The sequence below is a fragment of the Micropterus dolomieu genome, linkage group LG13 (genome assembly GCF_021292245.1).
Source record: "Micropterus dolomieu isolate WLL.071019.BEF.003 ecotype Adirondacks linkage group LG13, ASM2129224v1, whole genome shotgun sequence".
NCBI lineage: Eukaryota > Metazoa > Chordata > Actinopteri > Centrarchiformes > Centrarchidae > Micropterus > Micropterus dolomieu.
In genome coordinates this window covers 10,237,462-10,256,528 of record NC_060162.1, presented here as the reverse complement: position 1 = coordinate 10,256,528, position 19,067 = coordinate 10,237,462, and the positions used below count along the sequence as shown (strand labels likewise).

General features: G+C 38.5%; 1 protein-coding gene across 1 annotated transcript; it reads right to left on the bottom strand.

The window, feature by feature from the left end:
* Positions 1-1,420: 1,420 nt before the first annotated feature.
* amacr (alpha-methylacyl-CoA racemase) lies at positions 1,421-18,235 on the bottom strand. The gene is made up of 6 exons (XM_046066107.1): positions 18,067-18,235; positions 15,925-16,181; positions 14,715-14,858; positions 11,082-11,242; positions 7,925-8,111; positions 1,421-4,830 (listed from the first exon to the last, which is right to left on the bottom strand). The coding sequence occupies exons 2-6, from the start codon at positions 16,169-16,171 to the stop codon at positions 4,421-4,423; spliced, it is 1,149 nt and encodes a 382-aa protein (XP_045922063.1). The 5' UTR covers positions 16,172-16,181; positions 18,067-18,235; the 3' UTR covers positions 1,421-4,420.
* Between the last annotated feature and the right edge of the window lie 832 nt (positions 18,236-19,067).

Sequence of the window (19,067 nt, the reverse complement as noted above, 5' to 3'; positions counted from 1 at the left end):
CACTCGGAAATGTGCAGTTCCATCACACAGCACAATGTCCCAGATGTTGCAAGTTTTGAGTTAGCATGCAATTGGCATCCACCCTCCCCCCAAACCACTTGGCCTGTTGGACAGGTTTTTTTTGTCAAACCATGAAATCACAAGGGCTCTTTCATAGTCGGCTGCAGCAGCGCTTTAATGTAATCAAGTGATAATGCATGTGATCGCTGAGGAAAGATGCTGATCAGAAAATGAAATGTGGGAGCACTCAGGAAAGAAGGAGCAGAAAGAAAAGGTCATGCACACATTAACAATCCACATGCACACACATGTCAGGGCATATTGATAAACGGTACACATCAACTGGCAGATTCGAGTGTGTTTCTGACATCATAGAACTTGTACCTGGGAGCTCATGTACTGTTTCATCAGAGCATGAACTTAATCAATTAGTCAATAGGAATTCATCAAACAGTTTTAAAATTGATGTAATTGTTTCAGTTATTTTTCAAAAAAAAAAAAAAAAACTGCCAAACATCTGCTGATTTAAAATGTGAGGAGTTGATGCTTTTCTGTCATTTGTGAAAGTAAACAAAATATCTTAAGGTTTTCACATGTCTTGTCCTTGTCATGTCTGACAGGAATTTGAGGGCATTTTCTTTTTACTAATTTTGTGACATTTAGACAAAATGCATTTATTAATGGAGACAAGAATCGGCAGATAATTAAACTAGTCTGTAAGTTGCATCCCTAAAAAACTTTGTTTTAAATTGAAATAATGTTATATACAGTAGCTACAGCTATTCCTCCACAATTAAAACAATTCTTTATGTTTATTATGTCTCCTATATGTTTAATGTACGTTGGAAATGGAGATTAAGTAGAACAAAACAGCTCTGCACAACCAGTTTTACATATAAAATAAACCATGTTTGAAGCCTGCACTAATCTCATGCTATATGCTTACAGTCAGTTGCCCTGTGTTTGGCCTGGTACGGTGAGAGTCAGATGTTTCAGTCACACCAAAGACATTCCTCACATTCCTGCATGCCTTAAGGTTTTATACTACAATTATGAATCACAAATGGAAGATGGATGGGTGAACAAAGCTGCCAACTGTGTTAATGTTAGATTGAGGGAGAAGCTAAAGGATAAGGTTAAGAATAAGAGGAAGTCTCTTTAGCAAGCAGTGATATGATACACATCTGCACTGTGAGAAAGATGCCAGTCTGTAAAAAGCCATTATAGACCAGTCTAGCATCCAATAAGTGACAAGCAGATGATCAATAACCATGCTGTGAATCAAAAATATCTTGCAGTGCAAATCTAAACATCACTTTGCTGCTTAGTTTAGGATACAAAAAAATAAACAGTAAAAATACAGTTTACTCATCCCAATAGACTTTGAAACCTTTAAAAATGATGTCTTTCACAGGCAGAAAATTATCATGTTTGTTTATTAGTAGCCCTTTGAAATTCCAGATTCTACCAAGTCAACAATTAGAGAACAAAATCTATATGTAAAACAGTATGTGACCACATAGAAAACATGTAAAACAGCACAATACAGAGAGCAGCATGTTGGAGACATGACAAGCCTAGCTAACATGCATGGGCCAGTCTAATGAGGCGACTTGTTGCAAGAAACGCCGGTGGGAACGAGGGAGAGGAGTTTGTTGTGTTGGAGTAACGTTAGGAAATAGCAGCTCCTCTACATACACTGCTGGCAAGACTATTTCCTAACATTACTCCAACACAACAAACTCTTCTCTCCATCAAACTCCCCTCTCCATCTCTGACACTCGCCTCTCATGAGATCTGTTACTGGTTAAAAACAAAGGGTGCCACTGGAGTCACTTGTAGGGATCCTTTCCATCTGATATGCTGCAAATTCCTGTTAATTTGTGTTTAAAACAATTACCACACAGCAGGTAGTTCTCCATCATAGACAAACAGTACACATCCCACTCTGCGGGGGAGAAATAAGAGGTTATTAGGGGCCTTGCGGCTATTTTTTTTCTCCACATTTCAGCTCTCTGCTGCTTCATAATTTAAACCCGAGTAACACGCACTCTTATTGATATGTTTAAGGCAGCCAATAAAAAAACACCATTTACACACAGCTACATTTTGTGGTTTTACATTTCAGAACCACTTGAGTTTCCTGATGAGCAAGATCCCTGTAAGCCATGAAATCCTTGATGCTGAACGTATATAGCTTAAAACAAATTGGCTCATGACAATGTGCACAATGGAAAAACCTAAAAGCTGCACTGTATCCTATTACCTAAAATCCATAGACTTAGTGTCCAGCTGCTAAGTGAGTTATTATCCAACTGTTCTTTTACCAAAATGCCTGTTTCTAGTCATCTCTCCTTCACATCATGTGTTCATAGTGGGATAACACACAATATTTATCTCACATCTCATGCATGGGGACATATTTGCATTTTATTGTGATTATTTTACAAAATGTTCATACAGTCAGGTTTACAGTTTTTTTTCAATTGCTAACATGCATTGGTCAAAACTGAAGTGACACTGTCAAAACTCTTCACACTCTTCAGAAAAACTGTATGTGAGTATGTGGACAAAACTGAAATAATTTTCATTGCTTTCATGCAAAATACATTCAGTGACTACTTTCTCCAAAATCCATGAACTCACACAGACCACAGATAGTGGTCATTGTGTGTCAGTACCAGTGTTACTGTAGAAACAAGTGAGAAAAACAGTGTTGCAGCACTGAAATTTCCAGAATTAGTTTTTTGTTTCAACTTTTTATATTTCAAGTCAATTACTATATGCAATGAAACAGGGAATAAACACTACAGGGAATATCAAAGCAAATTTCTGCATTTCTGAGTTATCAATGTAACATATTTTAATACAGTTAATACAGTGAAAATGTTATTCTTCTTCTATAATGAAAAACTGATTTATGTGAAAAATCATTCAAACTTCAAAGATACAATGCATCATTTATGTGTAAAGCTTGCTGTTAGTGTTTTTTAGGTCTGTGTGTTATGAGTAACAATGTACGCATTCTGAGTGAGTACTGTTGCCAGTGTTTGGTTGAATGAGATTATTTTGAGACATGTATCAAGTGTTTTGGTGGTTTGAGTGAGTTTTGGAGGTGAGATGAACTGTTTGGCCATGATGCATGTTGGTAATGCAGACTGTACGAAGCATTGTGAAAAAGTGGCTTGTTACAACAAATGACTGTAAATGAAAGATGATTTACATGAAGTTATCATTATTATCGTTAGGCATCCTGCTGCAGAAGGCCTGAAAATTTAATCATTTAAAACCATTTTATACTTTCAAACCATTTGATCATTTCAAACCAGTCATGTAAACCTTCGGTTGTGATGGAATAAATGCTGTACAGGTGACACCGACTGAATAAATTACAATGGACAAACTGTTATGAGTAAACAAATAAAAAAATCCTCAACAAGCCCCGAGTATTTTATCTTGTATTTTAATTATTTTCTGCTAATTTAATAACTTCCATCACTCTAGGGACTGGCTGCTTATCATGAATAAAATTAATTTGATATTTGTGGGATAAATAACTTTATTTATATCTTTAATTCCCTTAAACTCCTTGTGTAGCACTTTCAGTATGTGTGAACATCACAACCTTTGTACGGTCAACATTTACCACAAAACCAGGCAGGTATTTTCTCTGCTCAACCATCTTTACGCATCTGTTCTATTTCGGCTGGAGCAACTCATGCCTCTATTCACTCGTGAATGTATGTAAATGACTGTATTTTAGGGTGTATTGTTTATTGACAATTTCCTTAAAATGAATATTTAATGACGTGTTTAATTTATTACTGGCTTTTTCTTGTGCCACAGCAAAACTATTTTGTGTGTTTATAATCAGTGAGAGAGAGAAACAGGATGCACCAGTTGAATTCTCAATCTGTGAACACAAACTTGTTTTAGCACATGGAAACTAGGTTGACTGAGCTGGGAAATGTAGCACACCTCCATGTGAGTAAAGGACTAGCAGGACTTCCTAAGACTGTTTTTCTTTCAAACTAACACTTTCAGAGAACAGCAGTGGCACTAAAAAAAGAGGAGGCAGCTATTCAAATTGACATCCATGACCTATTGGCTAACCCATACTGCATCCATATACCCTGAGAGTGCATAAGATGACCTGTCACCTTGCCCAATCAAGGCTTGCCTACACTCAGTGTGTGGGATGCGTACATCAGGTTCCTCAGGCGCGATGGAGTATTGCATGTTTTTTCACCACCTCTTTTAGCTTCTCAGTTTGAGTTTCTAGTCCATGAAAACATAAGACATATTCCCTTTTGCTACTTTTCCTTTGATTCTTAAAAAGTTGTGTTAGACATGATTTGTATGGCAGGTCTTACTGCTAATCACCAAAATGTGCTGTGTATCTTATGTAGCTTTTTGTCTTCTATAACTTTGCTTTGACAGCGTTACACTCTACGACCCCTGCTGCTCGCATCTTGTCTATCTCTGGTGAAGTAAACCCATACTCTTGTAGGACCTCTACTGTGTGTTCTCCAATAACAGGATCGGAGGCAAGACAAGGCTCTGCAGGAGTCCGAGAGAGAACCGGGGCGGGCCGGGGGCTTTCTTCCCCGCTGGGGTCCTTGATGAAAGAACCTCTTTCTCGGTTATGTGGGTGTGAGCTCACCTGGTCAAAAGACAACACAGGTGTAACACAGGCATCAGTGCCATCGAAAATCCTTGACCAATCCGCCTGGGTTTTCGTAGCAAAACACTCTGTGAAGATCCTTCTCAGTTCTGGCCAATCAGTGAAGCTCATCTGAAGAGGTAACTCTCCAGCATCCAACTCCAAACCTAAGGGAAAATAGACTTCTGTAACCCAATGGACAAACATTGATGGTGTAAAACAGAGAACTGTATAACATGTTAGAGAAGCGGTCACCAACAAGCCGATCGCAATCCACCTGTCCATTTTCTCCAATCATGGTTGTTCTCTTTGATACGTATTGTGACTGAATCTTTAGAGTAAAGTTGTTGTTTATTCAAAGAGAGCTGCCCTTGTTTCAAGTTACTGGTTTTTTTGCTTTCTCAAACATTTTTACACAGTACAACACTCACATGGACTAAACCGTGACCCACTTTTCATCATTTGACACTAAACAAATTCAGTGACTTTCTATTTTAATGAATTGTTTTCTCACTCCAACTCAACCACCACCAAACCTCTGTGTATTTACACTCCATTTTGCACGTTTATATACTATTGTAAAAATTGTTACGTAATTTATGTTGAAAATCTACATAAAAATGCATAAACCACTAATTGCGCCATATGACACTGAGCTGGTTGACTGGCAATGCTGCAGTTTTATATCAGTAGCTTAATTATACATGTATATACAGTGAATCTATACAGCCTATAAAATAAAGTCTACTGAAGCATATCCCAGCATTTCTGATTAATTTCTGTAACATAATGTAAGAATTGAGGTCCTATTCTTTTGTGTTGTGATTTTTCTATTATACAATACATACATAAATGAAAACAAATATATAAATAAAATAGTGATATTGTATTATAATGCTACCAGTTAGCATTTGTCATTGTGTAATGCGTGACAAAGCTTTCTTGTTGCAAAACCAATGTTGTCAGTGTTCAGGCCCCGTTTCAGAAAGCGGAAATAGTGATAGCTCTGAGTTTGTTAACCCTGAGATGAGGGAAACTCTGGGTTATCTGTCTTAGAGATTGAGATCAGATAAAGCCTTCTCAGATCTGTAATTAGCTCCGGTAATTTGGGCTGTGAATATATCCTGCTCGGGAGGAGGTGTTCTTCAACCAACTCTGAGTTCCTCTCTGACTCCTCCCCTCCTGCATAGGAATAAAAGAGGTCTGCCTACCATTTAATTTCCTCATTCATACTGTCGATATTAAAGCACATACGGGACACATTCATTTGAGGTTTAAGTCTTCAGAAATATTGAAATCCTGGTTAGACATTAGCTCCATACGTGATACCCAAACGTGATCTTTGACTTGTCTGCTTTTATGATCAATCTGTCAGCAATCTCCGGACATCGTGGATTCATCCTCAGATCAGAATAAAATCTACAGGCTACACTGTCCTTCATTATAATACTGTGACTCTGTGGACATTAAGGCAGCTGTCAGGTTGGACACAGTTGCACTGAAACATTTACCGTGGCCTACATTACTGCAGTAATCTGTTTAAATCACACTAATCTGTATGAAGCTGTAACTGATCAATGAACAATCACCTGTCATGCTGTGATTACTTAGTCACACAGATGGAACATCCCTATAGTTATCATGTTGAATATGACGTGAATATTACTGAGTGAGGATGATTGTGGTGCAGCAGAAACAACGCTGAAATACGAAATGTAGTTTAAGTTTTTGAATAGGCCTGTTAGCTTTGCTCTTAATGTGATTTGACAGTATTAAATGCGAGATGAGCACTATTTTGAATGTTACATAGGTGCCTAAAAATGTACAGTCAGTTTGAACCTAGACACATTTTCAATGGTAAATCACCAAAAGCATTATTACTGTGTCAGACTGTCACAAATCCATGAGTAAACTGTGTCTTATATGTTTGATTCATATTTTCATCTTCAGATATTGCCACTAGTATTTTGTCTCGTCACGGCACAGCTGAATAAATATATTTAAAATTTAGTGCAAGATACAGAAGGATTCCAGCACTTTAACGTTCATTAAGGAAATTCAAGTCTGGTAAATGATGAGTGAGTGGAATAAATGTAACAGAACTATTGACTCCTTCCTCCTCTCCTGTTTTTTGAGGTAAGTGTCATGGGCCTCGTTGGCCCAATATTAATATTTCTAGCGCAACTGGAATTAAATGGGGGCTCTGCTCTTTATTTACCTGTAGGCATGGTGAATCATGGTACTGGAGCTCCATTGATGAGGATTTTTTTCATTCCCCATGCATAAGCTTCCATCAGGTTCCACATGAGCTATTCAGAGTTGAATGAATTAAATCTGATCAGCTGTTCTGCAACCTCAGACTTTCCCATCTCAGGCTCAATCAACTCAGAGCTCAGCGTTCAGATCACACTTTGTTAAGCCTGCTTTCTGAAACAGGGCCCTGATGCAAGAGTGGATCCTGAGATGTGTAAGTGCTTTGGATGCATTAGTGCACTTTGGATGTGAGATTATCATTTCACACAGTGCCCTTGCTGTGCCTTATCCCTGGGGTTCAGTACATGTAGATGTGTAATGCCTACACGACTTTCAGCGTCGGCCGATCGCCCTGCTTTTCACACTATACAACTTGCCGTCTTGTGATGGGTGTCTTGGAAGTCATTGTGGCGTTCACACTACATGACTGATCGGTGACAGGGGGTCACACACTACGCGAGCTGACAAGGACTCTTTCATCCGACACTGGTCTCCAAACCACTTTTTGTCATGAAAACACATGTGAAATGTGAAATGATGCAAACCTACACATGAAACAGCTGTTGTTATTATAAATATAGAAATTATAAAGACAAAAAATATGGGTGAAAGAATGGATTAGCACACGCTGCTAGCAGGGATTGTCTGTGCTACAGAGAGAGCTGGAGGGGAGTAAAAAGTGTTTGCGGTGAAAAAGTAGCTGTCTGCTCTCATTGGCTGGATGTGGATGTCGAGTCGGCCCACTCTTCCAGATATTTGGCATGCTGGATATCTAGCAGACGTCGGCAATGTGTCACAAATGTGTCGGGGAGCTATTTTGACACGTCGTTGTGTAGTTTACACATAATGACTGGCGACCACCGATCGACCACTGATTTACCCCCGATCACAGCCTGACGGTCGGCAAGCTCGTCGAGCGGCAAATCGGTCTAAAAATCGTGTAGTGTGAACTAGGTTTAAGTGATCATGCCTTAGAGGATTTAAAATGTGCATTTGCATAATACAAACCCTTAAGTAGCTGTCTGTAGAACTGTGGTTCAACGGCACCCACAGCCATGTACTTTCCGTCTGAAGTCTGGTAGGTATCGTAGAAGGGCGCTCCACTGTCCAACATGTTTTGTCCTCTAGAACGGTCCCACATGCCAATGCTACGAGACTTCCATACAAAAGAACCTACATATGCTGCTCCTTCAACCTGAGGATGGAGAGAGAAGAAAGTATATTTGATCTATATTTTATGTATAATTACTCCTGTCATGTGAAAACTATAACGATTAGCCATAACATTATGACCATGTGCTGGTCTTTTTCACTAAAGCAGTTCTGACCTGTCGAGGCATGGACTTCACTGTGTATGCTCTGTGTGTTATGACACCTTTCCATCAGAACCATCATCAACTGGTTAACCCCAGATGCATCAGTGAGCCTTGGCTGCCCTTGACCCTATCGCCGGTTCACAGCTTTACTTCCTTGGACCACTTTTGACAGATATTGACCACTGCAGACTGTTTTGGAGATGACCCGGTCATCTAACCATCACAATTTGGCCCTTGTCAAAGTCACTCAAATAATTACGCTTGCCCATTTTTCCTGTTTCTGGACAAAATGTTCACTTGCTGTCTAATATATCACACCCACTAACAGGTGCCATGGTAACGTCAGTGGTCATAAAGTTATGGCTGATCGGTGTACCCGTTTCTGTGCTTGGAGTTATTCATACATCATTTATTCATGTATGCATTCAGAGTAGATGAAACTCACTAAAATACCTACCTGTGTTCACCCCCATTAATGATAATCTAAGCATACAGCTTTTTCATAACATAGAAGAAGTTGGCGTGCTTGAGTAGATATCAGCAGCATACCTCTCAGCATCAGTCCAGCAAAACCTTTCCCGAGAAAAAAATACACAGTGCAGGTCGAATGCCGTGCTATCACAACAACATGTGGCAATTACTTGTTGAATATTAAGCATATCAGCAAAGCCTGTGAAAATACTGCACAAAGGATATTCTGCTGACATTTACTGTATAAACCACCAGGTGCCTAAACTCATCTTGTATTGAAGACTCCATATATGCACATGCTATTTCTGTCCCTGCTGCTGCGGCTGCTGCTGCTGCTGAATAAATAACAAACCTTGATCAAACACTATCTCTAAATCTATATGATCCAGTTGATTTAATTTCCTATGTGGGGATATAATTGGCCACCATAGTCAAATCTTGGGAACAATGAGAATATTACCATTCAGGTTAAAATCATGCTACAGTACGTGAATGACCCATCTTCAGTTCTATTACTGTTGATTGCAATCAATTCAGTCAATGTAACCTCTGATGAACTTTCATTTATATGAGCAAACAATAACAGCCTGATCAACAAAGAGGGTAAAATATTTATATATATAAAAGTAACAACAATGTTCAGTGTGAACTCTGGACTTTTGTTAAATGGCTCAACTACTTTTCTACCAAATTGTGTACAGTAGAGAAGAATGGAGTAGAGAAGCTCTGCCACTGGTCAGGGCTTCAGTTTTTTCATAATTATCCACTGCCACAACAAAGACTTTTAATGCTTTCAATCTTTGGTGAGTAGCGAGCATGCCTCACACTAACCATTAAAATGTAGAGGTGCCCCTGTATTAAAATAATCACGGCTCAGACCAGTTAATGTGGTCACTCAGCTGGTGTGAAAGAAAAATAATCAATAGGAGAAGAGAGAGAGAGGTGGGAAGCAAGCATTTAGTGTTACTACCCCCCTGCTCTCTCCATGTGAAAAATGAAATTCATTTTATTTTGGCATGAACATACAATATTGTTTGCTTCAATATTACAACTACTTTAATCAAAAGCCGACAGAAAATGGGAGAATGCACAGTGTTGCACATGGACGCCCCTGTATGTGTGTCTAGTCCGTTTTGTTTTTTTGGCCACTTGGGGGCAGCGGAAACTTGTTGGAAACAGTGACATTTCACCTTTTAAGTTGATCTGGCAAACTTGTTAGCAAACACTTGCTTATTTACACCCAGCACTTCACAACACAGCAACATAATCATTGACTTGGGAGTCCTGTTTCTGGTCAACTGATGAAGGTTTCACTCTCTAAGCTCTGTTTGTGGTCTCTACCAATTCCTGAGGGAAGTATCTGGCTCTCTAGCTGCTAAATGTTCCACTATGTTCACCAGCTAGTTGCTAACTGTGTCTGTCTGCTGTTGGGTGCTGAGCAGGTAGTGTTCTGTGGGTTGTTAGAGCTATTTTGCTTTAAACAGCTGCTTGCTAGAGCCAAAATTGAAGGTATTAGGGCGGCAAAAGTGAACCAAAACAGTAGTGTTGTCGGACAGCTAAACAATGTACTGAAACCTCCTATAAAGCTCTGTAAAGCTGAAAGGAGCTGCACATTCAGGTGATAATTCTCAAGTTCATCACTGCTAGCGATAACTACTATATGCATCCAGTTGTATGTTTTAATTTGTTACTTTTTAGGAAGTTTTATGGGGCTGCTAGAAAGTTTCACAACTCCACCTCCTTAAAGGAGTTCATTAGAGCAGTTCTGCTTCGTAACCTCCCGGCTGCATAACAGCCAGTGGATGTCAGGCATAGCAGGATTCAGAGACTTTGATGTGCTAAGGGTTGTCCAACCGATCACATATCCCACTAAAGGTTGATCCTGACTCAAAGTTTGCCTCAGTGTGCTGCACCATCGTCTGGAAACGTATTGCACTGTAACACAGAATACCTTGTAGTGTCTAGTAGAGAGAGAGGAGAAAATTAGTTCTGCTAGGTTTACTTTCCAGAGTTGTAAAGCCTTGCCTCAAACGGCCATAAACTAATTTGGAGTGTTTTATAAGTCTTTAACTTGGCCTTTTGTACATTTGTATCTCATCCTCTCAGCAGTACCTGTAGCTTTACACCCACACTACTGTAGTAAATCTGAATGTGGACTTACCCCAGCCTACAATCATGTGTGCAAAGCGTCTCCATTGTCATTTGCTTGAGCTTGGTTTTTGTTGACAGAATGAAAAAACATGTACTTATGCATATTTATGAAAGTGAGTGTGCTCTTTTCATAACACTTTCTGCAGAGCAGCTGTTATATACTAGCGAATTCTGCCACTGGTTCAGTTTCGCAGTACATGGTTACTGGAGTCTGACAATATGCTTACCATACTAGCATCAATGATCTGTCCTTCCCCTGACTTTGCCCTCTCCAGCAGCGCTAGGACTATCCCCAGGGCACAGGTAAGACCACCGCCTGCAAAGTCTGCAAACAGATTCATTGGCGCATAGGGCTTCTCTCCACAACGACCCAGCCGGGATAAAAGGCCTGTGAAGGCAACAAGGAGACAAAAGCTTCACACAAAATGTAAATGGAAGCTTCACTAGTGGAGAACAAAGGAGTCACTGGCTTGTCCCTGAAAGTGAAAGACAATGTAATTACTTCGATAACTGAATGAATCAGGGAGGGATGGCATTTAATAACACTTTAAAAGGAAAGGTTAACAGCTGCGGCAAACAGAAATGTTGTTTTCCCAATATATACAATGTAGCTCTGATAAAGTGACAAACCACATAACACAAGATTATTTTTTTAGACTGACAAAATAATTGCTTACTCTGTTAAACCAACAAGTAACTTCTGCACAGGGCGTCTGTGCTATCATACAGATACTGCAAAGGGCCTTGAACAAGAAAAGTACTGGATAGTTACAGCAACTTTCTCAAAGATATTATATATATTTCCACTTTCTCTTTTCCTCTACTTCCTGGGCCAACTACAGAGGCAAACTATCTGTGGCAAGTGTCGGAAAAAGTGTTCTCATTTGGTCCCTCTACTTTGGTCTGTATGAGCTCTATAAATCTAAAAACATAGTAAACATTTTGCCTTATATACATTTAGTTAAATACTAGAAATTGTTTATTTATTTATCCATATATATAGGTTTCAAAATGCATACGGCTGTTGGCATGAACGCGTGCACAGGCTGGCTTACACCAATGCACAGTGAGTCATTCATGCTTCTTCGCAGCAGGCTGTGAGTGTCCACCATAACCCTGCCGGGCCTATAGATAGTATGGGCATGGAATATTGTCAGCATCACTTAGCAACATGACCATTTCGATGTAATATACATCAACAGATCATGAGTCATTTCTGTAATTCTGGACATCAGTGTCACCACGCAAGATCAACACAACAAAACTAGTATACTGCACCTCAAGATTTAAAAAAGCATAATTCACTTTCACTGTCTCATCATCACCACCACTCTTACAATCATTTAGGTACTGGACTTGTCAACAACAGCAGCAGTTACCTCTTTCTGCCATTAGCAGAGGGGCCTTTAAAAATAGGCCAGATGGTAACAGTTTGTACTCTGAAATAAAGGGATGGGCATAATCAGAGCAAATGGCCTTTGCTTTTTTAAGCACCTGCACAATGGATGTGTGACTCAAACTACTGAACTGTCACAGTTTCTCATTCACCCTTAGTCTCTGTTCTGTTAGTAAATAAGTCAAGAACCCGGTCTATAATGTTTGTCTAACATTGCTAGCATAGGCCTATGTGGCTGAATAGTATTAAAAGCTGATGAAAAGTCAACATAAAAAGCAGACTACCGTGGTTCCTGGTGCCTTCTGGGTGTTTATATAGTAAATAAGTAAGGTGATCTTGCACACCCCTCTTGGCCCCGTAAGCAAACTTAAAAAGATCCAGAAGGCACTTTGTTTTAACTAGGAGCTCTTCTTTGACTAGTTTTTCAAATGACTTCATAAGGACGTTAATGCAACAGGCCTAAAGTCATTTAAGGCTTTGGGTGGTTACCCTTAGCGGCGGGCACAACGTTAGATCTCTTCTATAGAGATGGCACCCTCTTTCTGAGTAAGTGACTTTTTACAGCAAGTGTTTATATGTTAGCTACATGCTGGATGGGCATTCCTGTGTCAAGCTAAGTAAGATCGGATGGTTTTGATGTTTGGCTAGACTTGCAGTAAAGTCATTACATATTTTATTCCTTTCCTCAATTCTTTATGCAAAACATAAAATAACCAAAAAGCATATAAACATATTAAAATACAAGCTGATTCTTTAAAAAAAAAAAAGCAACAAATCACTGTTGAACTCTTTCAAATGAAAAGGAAGAAAGAAAGAAAGAAAGGATCGACTTATAATGTGGTAAGCATACAGGCACATTTACAAGGACAAAATAAAAGCTTAAAATAAAAGCTCCTCTCTTGAAAACCTGTCTTTTTTAACATTATAAGGGCTTCATCACAGTCAGAGGAGGTTTGGGCTTGCATTACAAATTGGGGATAGGTAGCTTTGGGGGTGAAATAGTTTCCATTTATTTTCATAAAGTGCATCTACCTCACAGGCCAAATCAACATGTATATATTACCTGTATCACCCTCCAGTGGTCTCAATAGGGTGGTACATACAGTATACATATCAGACCTTATTTTGTGTTATGAGAGTTACACCGCCACTGTTTCGTCATGCTAAAGTTGCCACAAGTTTGTTATCAATGTAATAGTCGGGCTAAGCTTTATATCTATATGCAAGTCTTTATTAAGTCTTTATATTTTAGGTGTTACAGCAAAGCTGAATCTCACCCCAACATGTTGCCTTTGGCCTCAAGTCTTCATTGCTGTTGCTTGTGTCTAGTGAGGATGCATTTTTGCATCAGCTTCCTTACTACATTTATTTCTTTTTTAGGCCTGGCTAGGTTCTCTTTATGTGCTGCAAAACACAGATTGTTCAGACTAATGAGGAGCGTGCGTGTCAGCCAAGCATTTAAAAAGGCACGTTTTTAAGACCATTAAAGTGAAAATATTTAAATCCCCTAAATGGCTGTGTAACTCATTACATTTATTAGTGATATCAGTCTAAAACCAGCACAATATGTAAGAAAAAAAGGACAAGCTCAAAACAGAGTGCCACAAAAGACTCTGAAAACCCTGTAATTATGTAGTTTGTATTACAGCGTTGTATAACTGTAAGTAGTGCAACTGTCGATTAATCTGTCAATTATTTTAGTTGTTTGGTCTATAAAATGTCAGAAAATGGTGAAAAATGTCGATGTGTTTCCCAAAGCTTAAGATGACGTCCTCAAAGGTCTTGTTTTGTCCACAACCAAAAGATATTTAGTTTACTGTCATAGAAGAGTAAAGAATCCAGAAACTGTTCAAATTTAAGATGCCAAAATCAAATAATTTTACTCAAACTAATTAATATATTCTCAAAATAGATGGCAAATTATTTAATAGTTGACAACTAATTGATTAATTGTTGCAGCTCTACTGTCATTTGGTTTGTGAATGAGAGTTACTAAATGAGAATGTTGGGAATCTTTGTAGATGAAATTCCATTTATATGATAAAGTACATATGTATATGTATATTTATCAGACCTTATTTTGTGAGTTGGTGGTGATGTCTGAGTAATTTATTTCACTGTTCATTAAAGGTTGGAATTGTTTTAGTGTATGTGATTTCTTGGGTGACTTCATGAACACTGTCAACAAGGTATTTTTTTATAGACTGAAACTCAAGAGTTGACAGCGTGCGGGAACTCAATATTTTCTTTCACGTTTTCCAAGGTCATGAATAAACAGAGTCAAAACAATATGAAAGTACATAGACAAAAACAAATGCAAACAACCACAAGGGCCACACAACAAGTAGTGAATTATCCTCCTCCACTGTCTTTGTGAATATTTCTTGCCTTTCAAATCAGTCTGCAATGTAAGGTGTGTAAATAGTCAATCCAAAAACATTAACGTTTGTGTGTGTGTTATTACCTGACATGGCGAGGTAGTTGATGTCATGCCCAGCTACGGTGGCGTAAGGTCCGCTCTGTCCGTAGCCCGTCAACCGAGCGTAGATCAGACGAGGATTTTCCTTTAACAGCTCCTGTGGACCGAGGCCCAGCTTCTCCATCACACCTGGTCAGAAGAAAGTCAGTCTATGATAATATGCTCTATCTTTATCAGTGTCTGCTTATCATTCAGTGTGAACCTTGGGGCGACTGCCTCAATTTAGCACTTTTGATCCTGGAATGATACGTCTGATTTATTTATTTTTTTATTGTGAAACATGATGTTATCAGAATATGCATAAATAGTCTTTGAATGACACATCACAACAATTAATGACATTCTTATCAAAAGGATCTTTTGGGATTTAAATATAAAGGGTGTTTATTATCTCAGAGAGCACATCTAAGATTATAGGGTTAAATTTCCCATCCAATCGCAAATATCAATTTGTTTACATGGATATATAGATATACACCAATTAGCCATAATATTATGACCCCTGCTGGTCATAATGAGGACACAGCATTTTTTTGCTGACTAACATATATCCCCACTGACAGGTGCCATGGTAACAAGATAATCAGTGTTACTCACTTCACATGGCCGTTGTCATAATGTTATGGCTGATCAGTGTATATTAGTATTGTATAATAGTAAGATCCAAATAAAATACTAAAATGCACCAATTCTAAACAGTGGTGGAAAGAAACATTTACTCAACTACTGTACTTTAGGTACTAATATTTTCATTTTAATGCTACTTTATACAGTTACTTGTTACTTTACAGATTGAGATTTAACATAGTATATGACAAGATTATAAATTTCACAGCATTGTTAAAAATGAAAGCAGTTGTTCCCCTTTGTCTTGTGACCCCTTACAAAAATCTCAAAAGTTGTTTCAACCTAAGGTAAATCATTTTCATTGTATCACTCAGAGGGGCCATTTTTCTGCAGAACATGTACTTTTACTTTTGATACTTGAAGTACATTTTGAAATGATCCACTGTGGCAAGTGATTGTCATGTTCTGGCCATAAAGAAACCATAAACAACCACAATTATCCATCTGGTTTCTTTAGCTTTTACTCAGGAGAAAAAATCTTTAAATGCTTTTACAAAGTAAATGCTTCCTCCACGCGTGATTCTAACCATCCTGTATTACAGAGCTCTCACAGAGACGCTGGTCTGACCTTTACGGTAGGGCTCAAGGACCACATCAGACTGGACACAGAGCTTCCTGAGCACTGAGACACCCTCTGACGTCTTCAGGTTGATGGCCACAGATTGTTTCCCCCGCCCTTGTGTGTCCAAAGACATGGCAACCTTGGTCCGGTCCACACGGATCACTTTGGCTCCAAAGTCTGCAAGGATCATGCCACAGAACGGTGCTGGAGCCAGGCCGGCCAGCTCAATGACTCTCACTCCAGCCAGTGCCATGATGCAAGGACTGTAAGGCAGAACATTGGAAACACCTCTAAGTGTAATAAAATACAATGCAACACCAGTAGCAGAGGGGGTGGGATTCTGTGATCTTATCAGGAATTACTATTACTAACGTCATGTTTTCCACAGCAAACTGTTTACAGATCACATCATGACAATTGTTAGGTCTATAAAATGTTAGAAAACAGTGAAAAATGCCTATTAGACATAGACAGAGCCCAAGGTTACACCTTTAAAAGTGGTTGGTTTGTCCAAACAAGAGTCCAAAACACAAAAGGTATTTAGTTTACTGTCACAGAAGACAGAACCAATACATTTTGGTAATTGAATAAATGTTTTATAACACACACATCAGGACACTGTTCCCAGTGCTGCTATGTTTCAACACAAAAGACACATTTTGAAGGCTTTTTTACTGATATAATTGTATCAAAACTGAACTCCCACTTTTTCAACTCAACTCGCCACTTTTCGATATGTGACAGCAAATAAGAGCTGAAAAACTTTTGTTGATTAATCAATTAGTCGAGTGACAAATAAACAATCTGCAACTATCTTGCTATTAATAGTTGTAGTAGTCATTCTTAAAGCAAAAATGGTGAAAAAAAGGATCAAACATTCTCTGATTACAGCCTTTTAAATGTTAGGATACACTGCTTTTCTCAGTCATCATGTGATGTGGTACATTTGAAGACCTTTGGCTCTGCGAAGTTGTGAGGGACATCTTTCGACACTTTTTGGACGTTTCATACACTAAACAATTAGAAGACTAAGAAAGATTCATTAATGGAAAGTTGTTGCAACCCTGCAGAAAACTGGTTTGTATTATTGTTACTCATTTGGGCTAGACACGAAACGAGAGGTCTAATTTTCATTTTCTCTGATAAGGTTAGCACACTTCTCTCCTTCAATACAGAAAACAAATGGTAACAAATCACACAAACCCCTGAGAAGTACTGTATACGCTGTGACAATGACATTTAGACCGGTCCAAGAATTAACTAGGCCTAAGTATATTTACTTACGTACTTTACTTGAGTATTTTCATTGTATCCTACTTTGTACTTTTACTCCACTATAGTTAATTGACAACTTTGGTTACTAAATACTTAGTAGATTCAGATTAATAATACTAAATATAATCCAAAAATACAATATGTTGCATTATGTATAGGTAAAGATAAGCAAATTAGAGAAATTCAAAAGAAATGAAGTAGAAAGTATGTGCACACTAATGCATCAATAATGTTAATAATGACCTTTATTCTGAAATGGGCCAGTCTGCATGAGGAAGCTGTGGTACTACTGGTGTACTTTGTACTTTGACGCTAGATTTTTTTTTTTTTTACATTTACTTAACTAAAATTCTGAATGCAGAACTTTTACTTATAACACAGAGTATGTCTACACTATAGTAATGAGAACATAAAATATCTTTGTACTTCTTTCATCACTGTATTTAGACTTTGGACTGAAGAAAAGTAGCAGATTTGTACTTCGACTCAATTTCAAAGTCCAAAGTGGACATTATTACTGAAGAAGTTCTACCACCAGCAGTCTAAATTATAACTTCAACACACATGCTAACAAGTACTGGCTAAGTTTGTACAAATACATAACTGTCCTGGCACGCCATGGACGTGAGGCACCGTACAAAGTGTTCAAATATCTAACTTTATTTTAATAATTTATTAATATCACTATGAGAAACACTAAGTCTGACCAAAAACAAGCTAAATGTTAACTTAGTTGGCTCAAACATTTTATGTGCAGTAGGCAACTGTTGTGGACATCACAACAAAACACCTGGAGCAGCTCCAACACCTGTTAGACCACATCAGTATACAAGAGTATGTTAAAAAGTAGCTTCTGTCCGCAGCTGAACCTACCTTTGCTCGTAGAGGACAGGACACTCTGCTGAAGGATTGTAAACTGGAGGTCAGTGTAGGCGGAAGGAAGTTAGGAGCGTTAAACATAAGCAACGGCGTATCCCGTGCCTCACGACAACCTGAAGCATACAGAAAACCATTCAACTCATACGTTAAACTGCTGATACACGGGGCAACTTTTTGAGCAATGTTGCTGGGCAATCTTGCTAGTGGCAAGTCCGACTATGTTTTGAACGGTAGTAATCTTTACTCATTACCATTAACATTGACAACGTTGCTCTGCACGATTGCTCTAAAAGTTGCTCGTTAGATAACCTTACGTGCGGTGTCACTATGGGTGTAACCACAAAACACAGTAATAAATTATCCCATAGGTCTTCTGTTCAGTTTTGACGTGTTTGTTTAGAAACGGTTACGACACGGTGGACACGGCAGCATACCCAGATTTGATATCGAGGGCTAACTCCCCCAAAGCCGGGCGGCTTTCGGTGTACGCTGGTAAAATATATAAGCGAAGCCTGTTTGCAAGTAGCTTCCTGGTGACCTCAGCGCAAGATTTCTGGGAAATGAAGTTTATTTATATTTTGTTGAATAATTTAAATTTTTATCACTGACAGGGTAACAAATGTTTGATTGATTGTGGTTGTTCTGTTTTTATTTAGTTTTCACAGGTCTATGTAATAGCTTATGTTTCATTGTATTCTTTTAAAATGAAAAATAAAACTGTGATGTACGCCTATGTATAAAGTATATCATTTTAAAGACTATACTTTAAAAACTATTTGTTGTCTGTGATGCATCCAGTGATCAAAATGAGACTAGGCTGGATGTAAAAATACATCACTGACATTTCTACTGGTTCACATTTTTTCATCTATTTCAAAACAACCCCCACAAGCCCAAATCTACAGCAATTTGTACAGTAGATCTGTGCGAATTTGCATTCCGAAGTTCAATTGCAGTTAATATGAATCTTCAACAGCAACTGGGAATAGTCCAAA

Excerpts from the sequence above, each read along its gene's own strand:
- amacr (XM_046066107.1), bottom strand. The coding sequence starts at position 16,171 with ATGGCACTGGCTGGAGTGAGAGTCATTGAGCTGGCCGGCCTGGCTCCA. Across the intron at positions 14,859-15,924 it reads CCTTGAGCCCTACCGTAAAG|GTGTGATGGAGAAGCTGGGC; the intron begins GTCAGACCAGCG and ends TCTTCTGACCAG. Across the intron at positions 8,112-11,081 it reads AGATCATTGATGCTAGTATG|GTTGAAGGAGCAGCATATGT; the intron begins GTAAGCATATTG and ends CTCCATCCTCAG.